The 13,744-nt window shown below is 37.9% G+C and overlaps 1 protein-coding gene across 4 annotated transcripts; it reads right to left on the bottom strand.

Annotated features, from left to right (window-relative positions):
- Positions 1-1,428: 1,428 nt before the first annotated feature.
- Positions 1,429-13,404, bottom strand: LOC119908935 (microtubule-associated protein RP/EB family member 3-like). Of its 4 annotated transcripts, XM_038726894.1 has the most exons (10): positions 13,284-13,403; positions 9,554-9,620; positions 8,409-8,533; positions 8,163-8,308; positions 6,918-7,077; positions 6,753-6,794; positions 5,497-5,633; positions 4,857-5,009; positions 4,212-4,256; positions 1,429-3,065 (listed from the first exon to the last, which is right to left on the bottom strand). In XM_038726894.1, exons 3-9 carry the CDS (start codon positions 8,527-8,529, stop codon positions 4,251-4,253), a joined length of 765 nt encoding a protein of 254 aa, XP_038582822.1. In that variant the 5' UTR covers positions 8,530-8,533; positions 9,554-9,620; positions 13,284-13,403; the 3' UTR covers positions 1,429-3,065; positions 4,212-4,250. The 4 variants fall into 4 exon arrangements, with proteins under 4 accessions (XP_038582822.1, XP_038582818.1, XP_038582821.1 ...); XM_038726890.1 differs by lacking the exon at positions 4,212-4,256; XM_038726891.1 differs by lacking the exon at positions 4,212-4,256 and having other exon boundaries at positions 2,997-3,065; positions 8,409-8,551; positions 13,284-13,404.
- Between the last annotated feature and the right edge of the window lie 340 nt (positions 13,405-13,744).

Here is a 13,744-nt window from a genome sequence, read left to right as displayed (position 1 = left end):
CGTCTCTTTGTCGGCATGACGTCAGAGTGATGCGTTGAATGTTTTGTTTTTTTAAACAGTTAGTTACCTTTAGTTTCATTTATCTGATTGAACCTTTTTATATACAGTTTTTTGTACTGGACACGTTTCTACAGAACTTAAAAAAACATCTTAAAGATTCATCCCAAGTAAAAATGGCGTCTGCTTACAAGTTTAAACCAGTTTGATAAAGTCTATGGTTTGATGGGGTATAGTTTCATTTACTGGTTACTGGGCAGGTTAGTTTCCTGAATGTCAAAATTGTATGTATTTTGAATTAACACGGTCATGGGTGAAATGTGAATCATAGATTTGTGTAAAAAAACATTTTAAAATGGCGCCTGCTTACAAGTTTGAAGGTTTGAACCTTTTTATATACAGTCAGTTTTGTCTAAAAATACATTCAAAAATTTCTTATAAGTTTGAATGGTTTGAACCGTAGGGTCTTTTTTATACAGTTTATGGTTTGGACCATTAGTTTGAACTGGACAAGACTTTCTTAAAAAAACACTTAAAAGATTTTTGTCAACTAATTAAGTTTCCTGTATGTCAAAATTGTATGTATTTTTAATTTAACAAGGTGATGGGTGAAATATGAATCAGTTTTGTCTAAAAATACATTTAAAAATTACACGTGTGAACAGTTCAAACCCAGTCTGTTTTGAACCAGCATTTATCAATAAACTCAAAACAATAACTAAGCTAGTTTCCATTGGGAGTTTTGTCCCAAACATATAAAGGGGTACATGGTAGAATTTATTTATTATTGTCACACAGGGTAATGAAATTAAGTTGCAATTCCCTTTTGCTACTCACAAAAAGCTGATGTTATGTGTGTGTGTATATGTATGTATGTATATATATATATACACAAAAAAATTATATACTACTGCACAACAAACATATTATCTCATCTAAAAGATCTCTGTTGTAGTGAGCCAGCTCAAGTTAAACCATGCTGCAGTTTTCTGTCTGGTTGCAGTCTGTGGAACAGACGTGAGTTTTGGCTCCAGTGTCTCTCGAAAGAGGCACTTAGTGTCGCTCAAATGAATCACTTAGTGTTTGGCACAAACCTATGGATCTCTCTCTCCTCCTTTGGATCTGAGCTGAAGCTTAACCATTGGCCACAGTGGACGTCCTACTGGGTCAATGTGTTCATCTTATGCAAGTCAATTGTACTTTTCTTTCTCTGGTAATACACCTCTCTCTTGGTCCCAAAGTATGTTTTCTAGTACAAATGATTTCACTGCAACATGATGGCAAGACTTAACATCCTTGTGTATGCACTACAAGCATGTGTTCATGATGTGATCAGTTTGCTGGAGGAAGAAGAACTATACAATACCGGTCCTGATAAATAAGAAATACAGCAGCAATATGGCAGATAAAACACACACATACAACAGAAAGGTTTGTTAGTTTTCTTGAACCTTAGAGCTTTATTTCATTCCAGCAGTGACTCCAAATGATGCAAGTTTATTACATGGCTGCTATCGCAACAAACGGAGAGGGTTTGATCTTTTGTTCTCTCAGACTGGTCCGACTACTGTCAATCACACTCAGCCTGGCTGTTGGTCACAGTAAACCAGATCCTTGGCAGCCACTGTGGCATTTTAACGCTTTGCAACAAAACAAATTAAATACGGCAACTGAAAAAAAATTATAGCAGCTACAATGTTTAACTCAATTAAAACAGTCAAACATTAGTGTTAGTAGTAGTCTGTCTTTAGTCTTACCTTTGTTTTTAATTTTTTTTGTTTTGTTTTTTTACATTTGTTCATTCTTAGTATTCAAAGCTTGACACTTGTCTGATAAATAACTTTTACACTGACGCCTCTGACCTGGCCATTAAGGAATCGAATGCAAATAAAAAACAAACCTCTTTAAAACAAATCTACAAAATATAAAATAGCATCTTCTTGTATCTTTCTGGTTGCAACCATTCACTTCATGTTCATTTGTTTCGCTACATTTAGTGCAAGACCTTACATTTCTCTAAATCCAAAATCGCATTTTTGTCCCCTAGAAACTGTTTAGAACAGATTTAAAAAAAAAAGATAAATAAATAAAATAATAAATACATCATGCTGGCTCATAAACACAATGTTAAAACAGTTTCATGAGCAAACCCTCTCTGATGGGACAACTTGATGGATAAGAGCATAGTCTGTGATGTTTTTATCTTTGAATGATGACTTCTTTATGCATGTACATGTGAGCAGTTCAAAGTCTGCGATATGTCTGCGGGCTAAATGTACGTTCACAAGTGCAAAATGTTCAAAATATATGTGCAGGCCTCTCTTCTAACAGGCTTAACACCATTTATAATCTCACCTTCTGGAATTTCCAGCCAAAATATCCAAAAAACTGATCACATTATGTGGAAAACATTGTGTGGTTTCATATATAAACTCTGCATACACCCAGATGCATGCCTGCATCTATATGTGGAGACCAATCAAAGTGCATCGTGAGAGAAAGTGACCTGCCTCTTAAGACAGACAGATTGATAGCACTGCTGGCTCCAGGCCGTCAGCACTGGATCCCCGTAATCTCGTTGCTATTAACCTTAAAGGGTAATTCCAGTATTTAGTGTGAAACCTGGGAACTTTTTGTACATATTATTCAATTAGACCCCAAAATATGTAAAATAGGACCAAGGTTTAAAATGACCAGAATTACCCTTTAAACCTTTCCAGAAAATAACAGGCTAAACTAGCCCTGCAGTGCAGATGACTCATCTGGGAACGGGTTAGAATAAGTCGAATATGCCAAGACAGGTTGCTGGGTCCAGACAGGTCTGGGTTTAGTGTCTTTTGCTAGTAAGGAAATGTACAGCCGCAGACAAGATGGGAGAAGTAAAGGGGGAGTGTAAAAAAAATCAAATAAAGGGGGGATTATGACAATAATGATGGGGTAGATTAAAGGGTAAGAGGTGGGGGCAGGCTGATGAAGGTGATAAAGAGAGGAAGAAGAGTTCAGAACTCGTCCTGGTCTCCTTGTGCTCCTTCGTCAATATCTTCGTCCTCTGGTGGTGCAAATCCCTCCTGCAAAAGAAGGTTGAGGTCAGTGTACAGCAGGATGAGCAGTCGTTATATTTGTTTTTTGAGGATTTTGAGCCCACTGACTCTCTTCTTTTTGATGTTAATGAGGGTGTTTTCACAACAACTTTGCCTCCTTGTTGAGTTTGCATAATGCTACTCGGTATTGATAAAGCATATATTCAGGCAGTGACTACCTGTGCTCTTCGTACCTCAGTGAGATGCTTTATGTTGCTCTAACAGTTCACTTTAAGTTTCAGTGATTGTCACACCTCATAAACACTGTAAAATGCTGTGATGGCTCAAGGGGACAAGTCTGAAGAAACTGCAGTCGCAAAGAGGGAAACTGATAATACACAGATGCTCACCAATAAGGACTGCAGAACACTTAGAGGGATATCTATAAGTGCAAAGAGTTCAGAGCTGAAGAAGCTTTTTGAATAAAAGGCAAAATGTCTTCAAGGAATCTAAAAGATGTCCAGTTGCTCCTGACTCAGCACTTCTAGATACACCACAACCAGGATAAGAGGATCATCTCAGACACTTGAATGAATATGAATGAATGAAACAAACTAAGGCCCAAATGTGATTATAGAGTTGACATATCCACCTACTTCATGTATATAAAGTAACCTGTTACATTAATCATTCAATATTCCAACACTCTTCACACTCATTGCTCAGCTGTATTAAGGGCTGTCCCGAATAGTTTGAAGCTTCTTTCGTAATGTTGACTTCATTCTGTTTAAACACATTATTACTGCACAGTTGCAGAGAAGGATTAGGCTACACTTATATTATTAGTATTACACTGTTTGTAGAATTAGATTTCAGTGGTGACTCCGTAGGATTTCTTCACATTTTACTTCTGAGACTCACTGCTTTGTTCTCGCTAACGCTGCTCCCTCTCTCCATTCACTCCCTAGCTCGCTCAACCACCGCTGCCCTCTCTCTCCCTCTGTCTCTCTCTCCCAACTTTGAATCGTGTGTTTACAAACAGCAACTGGGTGATGACGTCATAAAATATAATGACAGACATTCAAAAACCTCAAGACATTCGGTACAGCCCTGTTTATCTTGATTACAATTTACAGAAACAGTCTGACTTGTATATAGACATTGTATGTTGTTCATTGTTGCTTTTAAGTTTACCTTTGTTCAGCTTTGTTGTCCTTGTTCTTAGCTGTATGTCTAGTTCTGTGTAAGTACATTAAGAGCAAGTCAAATTCCTTGTATGTGTACCTATACAGTCTATGATGTGTACACATACTTGGCCAATAAAGCTGATTCCGATTCTGAATCAAAACTTCTCACAGTCTGACTATCTGCAAAATTCAGATGCATTCACTCTGGAAAAAAGTCAGGAAACAGCGTCTTCTACCACTAAAACAGTTGAATAAAGTGTGCTAGCATTCTAACATAAGGTCAGAGGAGAAATTACTGACCTTCAGCATGTATACAGTAACCAGGTAACTCCTCTGAGTCACCTGGTTTCTTGTGTATATGAGATGTGTTGATTATGACCTTCACTGAATTGTTATTGAGTGCAACACTACTGTTTTGTTAAGGTACAGTAACTGATTCATCCTAATGCTGTGAAGTGTGCTATTATTTACACTACACAGTAATTAGTAGGGGATATCATCAAAGACTGGGCCAACTGTAAAGATTACATACACACACTCATACACATATCTGATCTGTGCTGCTGTTATTGCATGCAAGTAAACACAGTTATAATGCAAAACTTCCCAGCCGGATGTGGGTGCGCCATGCGTGTGATGTGACTGTATTTACCTCTGTAGCGTACAGTGTATCCATGATTTTGCTGAGGGCTGGGCTATTATCATTTTCGTGTTCCTGACAGATGAGCTCGATGTCCCTCAGCTTTCCGAAGTAGAAGTCCCTCTCCTTCTCCAGTCCCTCTACAGTCAGCTTCAGGTCGAGCACCTGTGAGCAAAGATAGAAATAAAGACAATTAAGCACTGCAAAGATTTATAGGACAAACAACAGAAGATAAAAAATTACAAGAGAACACTATAAGCTCTGGCCTTGGTGTGTTTGCACCAAATTCATACTATGTCAGCTAGGGTGGAGTCCTTGGAGGAGCTAATGTCCTCAGTCTTGATCCTATTAATATGAAATATATGTTTTATTACAGCATCAAATAAAGCTTTAAAATGTCTTATTTGTCTATATGATTTTTAAAATTACCATCAGACTTTAACAATGTGAGAATCTGTTGAGTCAGTCCTAATACGCCCGCACCCTGTTTTCATCATGGCACAGACCGTTTACAGTGACTGTGCGTTTTCATTTCATTTTGAGAGAGCAGTGTCGAACCATTTGGCATAATGTGAGACCTGTACAGGGAAGATGCTACCTTGGTGTGGTGTTTTTAAAAATGGCTGAACAGATCAGATCACAGCAGTGTTACCTGCTGGTTGAGCTCCATGAGCTCAGCGTCTCCTCCGTTGCGGGCCATGGGAATGGTCCTGCGGGCTGGTGCTAAGTTGATTTGCCTCGGAGGGGCGTGAACAGTCTTTGGTACTGTGGGAGATGTTCTCATGGGGCCTGGGAGACAGAAACACACACACAAAATTATATTTCTATGTTTGGATGGAAGAGTTTGGGGTGTTTTGTTTTCAATCGGCCACCAGTCTGTGAGGCATTAACAGATTTGCTTCATTTTAACCAGTATAGCTGTCTACACTGGGCTTGTAATGCCACATGTTTTACTTGCAGTTTGTACGTAAATGTGACCCAAAGCATATTTTCATGCTTTAAGTAGATGGGTTTATATTGGGCTGTGAGTTTTCTCAAAGACTTCTGAGAGCACAGAAGTCTTGTGGCTGAATAGAAGCAGTGTAGACATTGACATACAGCCATTGCCGCTGATCTGCTGCTTTTGCTGTGTGGCCAGTGTAGACAGAAGAATAACCATAAATCTTACTCTAAACTAAGCTAACTTCTAACCTTAAAGCCAGGTGCTAGCCTTCAACAAGCCCCTTCTAGGGATGAGGACTGGCCAAAATGTCCTCACTTTGCAAAGTTTCCTCAGCATCATGGCCTTAAAAACTCTTACTGTTGTTGTTTTTTTTTTTTACAAACATAGAACTACAAAAGAAAACACGCACATTCACAAACACACACAGATTCATCAGGATGTCTTTGCAGTGTGCTTTGATTTTATTATCTTAAAGAACAACAATTTACTGCAACACATGTAGGCTTTCCCATCACTGCCATAACATTGTTTGTGTTGCCTACCACCAAAGTTGAAGACCACAGTTTGCAACCAAAACCTCGACAATGTATAGTTACATATACTTTTGAGAGCACTACTGCCTCAGACAGTTGATGATAACTTGTGTGCGACATTTCCTTCCTAATTTTTCCTCTATTCTCAGACTTATTTACATGCAACATTTCCAAACAGATTGGCTTACTCTGATCAACTGAGAAAAGGCAGGATATCTTGAGAAGACTGCTTTTCGAGAGCCGATGTTCAGAAGACTTGTGATTTTGTGGAAAAATATTAAAAAAGTATATTGTGCTTGTTAGAAAAATTGCAGCTGCCCACATCAAGCCAGAATAGACCAATCCATGAACCAAGTCACTCACAGTTTGAATGTAGGTTAGACATTCATTAACAAGCACACACACACACATGCTCGATGCAGGTGATGTTACCTGAGCGAGAGGGCCTTTTAGGTTTGTGGAGAATGAGTTCACCTGGGTTAGAGGTGGGGATGTAGTTGCATGAAGAGGTGACAGCAATGAAATGAAGCCTTTGTGTTTCACACACAGCTGCTTGTGTCTGACACACACAAGTGTGTATGTGTGTTAGTTTTGTACCTGGGTTAGGTGGAGGTGGCGTTCCCTCCTGGCCCTGCCGTGTCAGTACAGGGTCGTATTCTTTCCCATCATAGTTGGCATCAAAAAACTTCTTAAACCACTGAAGGAACTCAAAGTTGTCCTGGAACTTCCCCTTCACCAGCCTCTCTACAGGGATGATCTGAGAGAGATACAAGGAGGAGGACAAAGTGTTGAGGAAGAGCTGCTGTGACCTATATAATGTTATTTAAACAGCTCAAGAGACGACCCCTGCATATGGATCTAAGGCTCCCTTTACACCTGGCATTAAAATGCGTTTTGGGTGATCAGATTGCTTTCAGATAGTGCTTGACTACATGAAAGTACAGGTGTACCCAACACGCATTGAGGACAGATTTTGATCCGATCAGTCAAAAACTCCTGTGATGGTCAGGGAAGCATTGTGACCACATTGAACACAAATGTAAATGCAAAAGAGTGGTTAGAAATACCTTCCGGTTACAGTCTTCCGTAAACAAAATCAAATGTTTGACAGCCGGCCAGCTTTATTTTTTCGAGTGGCCTTTTATTGTGGCCAGCCTAAGGCACAATTGTGCAATACCCACGCTGTCTGATCAGCATCTTGATATGCCACACCTGTGAGAGGGATGGATTATCTTGGAAAAGATTTGTGAACAATATTTGAGAGAAACAGGCCTTTTGTGTACATAGAGAAAGGCAAAAACAAAAGTGTTGTGCTTATAATGTTGTTCAGTGTAGATAGTAACCACCCTTAAACATTTCACACCTGTGAGATTGTAAAGTAAAGAATTTGAAGTAATTAATTTAATAATTAAATATGCACAGTGCAAGGCTATAATTTCAACAGTTTGCTCATTTGTGAATATTGGCATTAAATCATCTCTAAAATCAACTTTCACAGCGGTGAGTGTTTTTTTGTAATGTTCATATGTTATTATTAAAAGAGTGTATGTTGAAGTACATGGGATTAAGTGTGTTGTTTTTATTTTTTACCACGGTATCGAATTGGTATTGAGAAACAAGGAATGTTACGGGTATCGGTATCGACTACTAAATATCTAGTATCGCAACATCCCCAATAATGGGTTTACCTTAAGATAGTAATTCCAGCCTTGCTAATGCTTAAAGATCTCATTCTTTTTCTTTGATGTATATTGTGTCAACTTACATAACTCTCTGTTAACTCTGTTTAATCACATCGAGTCGACTGTGTGCATGTTCATGAGTGTGTGTATGTGCTCTGACCTTGTCCACACTCATTCTCTTGAATGAAGCCTGTAAGACCTTGAAATTGTGGATGTATTCATGTTCCAATTTAGCGTTGAATTTGACTTTCTTCAACAATATGCACCCTGGAAACAGCATGTCCATGAACTGACAGTAAGCAAAACCTAGAGGGGAAAATAACACACATGTTAACTTTAAGAACTTTTTAAATTTAATTTTTAATTTAATTTCAAGCTCGACATAAAAAAAGATTTGTGTGTTTACCTGAACCGAGCTGCTCGATCTTTGTGTAGTTGAGCTGTAGAGAGTCGTTGACCCATGCCAACATGTCATGACGACTTAGGTTCTCTATGGTCATAGATGTGGAGTAGACATTCACCGCCATCCTCCTGGCAAAGCACGGCAAGCTTTATTTATAGAGCATGTTTCAAACACAGAGGCAAATCATAGTGCTTTACATAGGCAAAGAAAAGCATGTCATGTCATGATGATCTGCTCAGATTTATTATCACCAGTGAAAACAACATAGCCTCTGCCTTCGAGATATTATCTGTACCAACTGAGGACTGTATCAGATAATCCCACCCACTTGTCCAGCCTGTCAAGAGGTATTTTATGGTTTTACGGCTCAAAATGTAAATTAAGAAAAATAGGTTTGAGAATATTTCCTTTTTGACATTTTGTGAGTTTATTTTGTGGATTTATTAGAATAAAAAAGCTAAGAGAGCTTGTGTAATGTAGAGATCTCGCCGCTCGCATACATCTCTCAGCTGAAACTACAGGGCGTAGGCTATACTATCACCTCGTGGGGGGACAAAGTAGACAGTACGGGCCGGGGCTAGCTCATTAGCATGTTAACTTCAGTAGATATCTCTGCAACACAATACATAGACGCCTTTAACATAATGTCGGACCTGTTACTTCTCCAGATTCTGCGGATAATTTTACAGACTTTTTGAATGTTTTTAACCCTTAAATTCATACACATTGCACATTTAAAACATTGCATCATTTATTCATTAAAATTGTACATGTTTCAACCACTTAATCTACTGCCACTCTCACAGCGTTGGTACCGTAAGATAAGAGTCACATACTGTGTTTCACAGTATTGTTGGGTGTTTAATTTCATTATTTTCAAATTGACTGATTTAATTGCCTCATTACAGCCCTGACATTTTTTAATCCTGGTTCAACTATGTAAAACACTTTGCAACTTTGTTCTAAAAAGTTTTTAAATTATTTTTTAAATGTAAGAGTTTTTGTGCTAATACTGCTATTAAATAAGGAATCCTGGTATGCGGCTACTATACAAGACTTGTTTGCTTGACCGCTTCCTGGCCAGGCAAAAAAACATCCCTCTATCCATCCATCCATCCAGCAAAAAAATATATAAAAGCAAAACTCACCTGTGCTGTGTATGTGTTCGGTCTGAACTGTTCAATCAGGTTGTGGTGGACCACGTTATAGAAAGACCTGCAGACAGAGTTATTTTAGTCCTGCTACCATCACCACTATGAAGATAATCATACATCAAAGTTGCTTCTCTGGCAATTCTAAAAATCAGAATTTTCCCCAAAGGTAGCCAACGTTTGTATTTGTATATACATATAAAACCAACCTAATATCCTCTTTACCAGTTCCTCCACAGGGTTAAAAAGAGAGACACCATGGATAAACTAGCAGCCAGTCACTAGTTCACTCACTTGGCCACTAATCTCCGCCTCAGTTAATCCTTTTAGCAAAGGTCCAACATGCTGCAACCCATCATGGTTCACTAACACAGCTGAGATCACCAGTATCTGATTCCAACAGGCATCAAAAACAACACAATTCAGCACACTGAAAAATCCAACAATAACAAAGCACTTCACTATCTACCAGGCAAATGCTGATAATTTGGTTGTGGCTGGTGAAGCTACTGGTTACACCAGTTCTTTTGGTGGCTGGCAGACAGTGTCCCCTTAGCTCAGAAATCAACGGTGACTATTTTGTAGGTTAGAATTTGCAAAGCCACTGTTTATGTAAGAGTTTATTTTTCTCCCTGACTGTCTCGTCCACATGTGAAGCAAACTGCACACACATTAGCAGAAACAACTATCAAGCCACTAAAAGACCTCTTTGTGACAAGACAAACAGTCCATTATTAGCAAATTAACCCAGTACAACCAATAACTACAGGCTGTTAAGTTATTTTTTCAGTAAATAATTATCAAAAAGGGTGAAACACTTGTCGAAACGAATAAAGATAATTGACAGAAAGTTTGGTTTCCAAGCAAAAAGGACAAAAATATGCCAGTTCCAGCTTCTAAAATGTGAAGCTTCCCTGCTTTAATTAGTCTTATTTGATAATAAAATGAATCTCCTTGGGCTTTAAAGTGTTCTTCAGACAAAATAAGACATCACAGAAGACTCTGGGAACTTGTCACTTTCAAACAATATAATAGATGTACGTTATCAACAACAGGGTATTTGGCAAAGTAACTGATTCAGTTTTATTCATATAGTGCCAATTCATAACAAACGTTTTCTCATTGCACTTTTCACATAGCAGGTTTAGACTTTACTGTTTGTAATATTAGTTACAGAGACCCAAGAATTCCCACTGTGTGCAAGCACTTGGCGACAATGGCAAGGAAAATATATCTTTCCTTTTAGCAGTTAGAACCTAGCCTCAGGCAGGCGGCTATCTGCCTCGACCGGTTGGTAACAGCACTAGTTTTAAGAAGAATGCTTCATAGACAAACAATGCCTGCTTGGCTTTGTTTAAATATGACTACAGTTGAATCATAATTTGTCTTTGATGAGAGTCATAATGCATGTATTATCTCTACAGGCTTTGAGGATTGTGTCAGTGATTTATTATAAGATGCATGATTACACCTGAATGTAAACATGTAACCCTAATCCTGGACTGTCCCAACTGACTGACCCTATTTCCAGAGCGTTCCCCAGATCTTCAACACCCCACAGCAACTGTTTTTTTTAAGCATATGACTACTACTTATTGAAGTACAAGCATGTAGTAATAATATAAAAATGCAGTTCCTAAAATCTTTCTCTTTCCTCCTGTTCCCGCTACCAGATTATGATACAAACAATTAATACACAAATAAAGATTTTAAGGGATCTGTACAATAACTAAACTATAAAACTATAAATGTATGTTGTTTTAGAAATAACCTGCTTTTACATTTTAACCGGACATATTTTATAGCATGTGAACACTGTCTAAGTCGGTTTATGTTTGTATTGTACTTATTGTTGTAATTAGAGCTGAAACAATTAGTCTGTTAGTCTTGACAGCAAGTGTCTGCCAACTATTTTGATAATCAATTAGTTGCCTAATCCTTAAATTCAACAGTTCCAGCTTCTCAAATGTGAAGTTTTCTCAGTCTTCTATGATATTAAACTGAACATCTTTGGTTTTGTCCAATAAAAAACAATGTCTGAGTGTGTCAATGGACCAGAATTATAACGTATTAAATAAATAATGATTTTAGAAAGTTGATTAAACAACAACAAAGTAGCAGTTTCTTGTCAATTAAGATTACACAGATTGTTAAAGGATGCATAGATGTTTTCCACATTAACGTTAATTGAAAAACGTTTGACATGGGCTTCATTTATGAAAATCATAGCTTCCTAGCAGACAAAAAAGGTATATGCACAATGATAAACCGCTCTGTTATCAGTTAGGGCTGGGCAATATGCCCAAAAATGTTATCACAATAAACAATCTCATATCTATTCTCATATCTATTTTGCTCCTGAGTGAAAGTTAAAGAAACCAGATGGTTAATTGTGGTAGAACATAACAAACACTTGATGCCAAACAGTGGTCATCACTTAATAAATCTGAGGTAGAACATTCAAAACAACTATGATAAAATCTTTTTTCAAAAAATATGCATGAGTAAAATTAAGTACAATATTTCCTCAACAAAATAAATATCTTAATAGAAAAATTATTGAGGATCAGCCCTATTATCAGTACAAACATAAAAAATAATGTTTTTTTTCTAAAGCAACTAAATAATAATCTGACATAAATCTGTTTTTGGAGTAGCAGCATAGGTGTCATTTACATTGGGGACATGTCCCCACCACTTTCTGAAATGGCTGATTTTGTCCCCATCACATTTGTTTAATACGTTTTGATATATATAGAAGCTTGCAGTTAAATTACAAATGAAAATGCCTTTAGCAAGGTTTATTTGAACATTAAGAAAATATACAATGCAATTAAAATATAGAAGAAACAAAAGTGCATTGTCCAAAAAAAGTGACTTAAGCTAAAAAAAAAACAAGCTTCTGATTATAAAATGACCCAAAAACGTGCAGCACCAATCAGTAACTTTAACAACTTCTGTGTCAACATATGCGTTGCCTCAGCAGGGCTGATATCACATGAGAAAAGTTGATCTACATACTGATCCTATTTCAGATTTACAAAGAGAGCATAAAGAACCATCATCTTAATAACTGATTAAAGTTGCGCTGTATTTCTTTTAAGTGAGCCTCCTTTACTTTATCTGAAAGTTTTATCACAAACAAACATGTTTATTTGAGCACCAATAAGCAGCCTTCTGTTGATAACAATGTATACATGTTTGTTTTGAATTGAACTGTAACACTCAGTGTCATCAGATATAATATTAACGTTATACAGTCATTATAAAAGTGTGTAGTAACGCGTGTAAACCCTCCTGTGTGTTTATTTTGTGTCTGTTTCAGCCTGCAGAGATCTGACAAGCAGCCGCGGTCAGTGCGACACACACCGTGACTGTAACGTTAAAGCTGCTAGCTCCTAGCTAACTACACCGCTAACGCTGGTTGCGACTGGCTGATGTTTCTGAATGTAAACACTTTCCACTTCCAATTTAATTTCACCCCGCAGCGATATTAGCGAGCTCAAAATACATCCAAGTGTAGTTAACTGTAATCAGGACTTTCAGTAGCCTCACGTCTGAAGGCCTTTACGATAATACACACGCACATCACCAGTGGAAGAATTATCTCCACCTACGGGATAATACAAAGTATTTACGTGAGACATAAATCAAACAGGCCCTTAAATCAAATGATTTCAAACGTAAAGAAGCACATTTTAAGTTAGGTTGAGTTAATATTACTCACTGAAGTGCGACAGTGTCCCTCTCTGTGCCGTCCCGTTGTGTCTGATGATGATCTTTTCTGTTGCTATAACCCCGACTGTGCCTCGGCAAGCTGCGCGAGACTGAGCACGCCTAAGCCGTTAGGAGTGCGCATGCGCAGTATAGTTGCAGGTTTTTACATTAGTTTCAGTGACACTGGTGTCTCGTGAGCAGCCATGGCGGAGATAAGGTCCGACGGTTAAATCTGACCCAAAGCGCTTCAGTTTATTCACTTTCTTTAAAACAAATTTCACATATAATTTTGCCCATGTGTCATAATAAATATCAACAACATATTAGGTATAAGCACTAGCGGAAGAAGTACGCAGTTATTTTACTTAAAAGTAGTAATACCACAGGGTTGGTATATCTGTCCCACCCAGTCTATGGTTACAACAACTCAAAGGCCTGCATACAAGTACAAAAGCATTAGCATTTACGTGC

Source organism: Micropterus salmoides, unplaced genomic scaffold (genome assembly GCF_014851395.1).
Source record: "Micropterus salmoides isolate LMB-PRFRI ecotype aquatic unplaced genomic scaffold, ASM1485139v1 Ms_hic_scaffold_18, whole genome shotgun sequence".
Taxonomy (NCBI): domain Eukaryota; kingdom Metazoa; phylum Chordata; class Actinopteri; order Centrarchiformes; family Centrarchidae; genus Micropterus; species Micropterus salmoides.
This window is presented reverse-complemented; position numbering and strand designations above follow the sequence as displayed.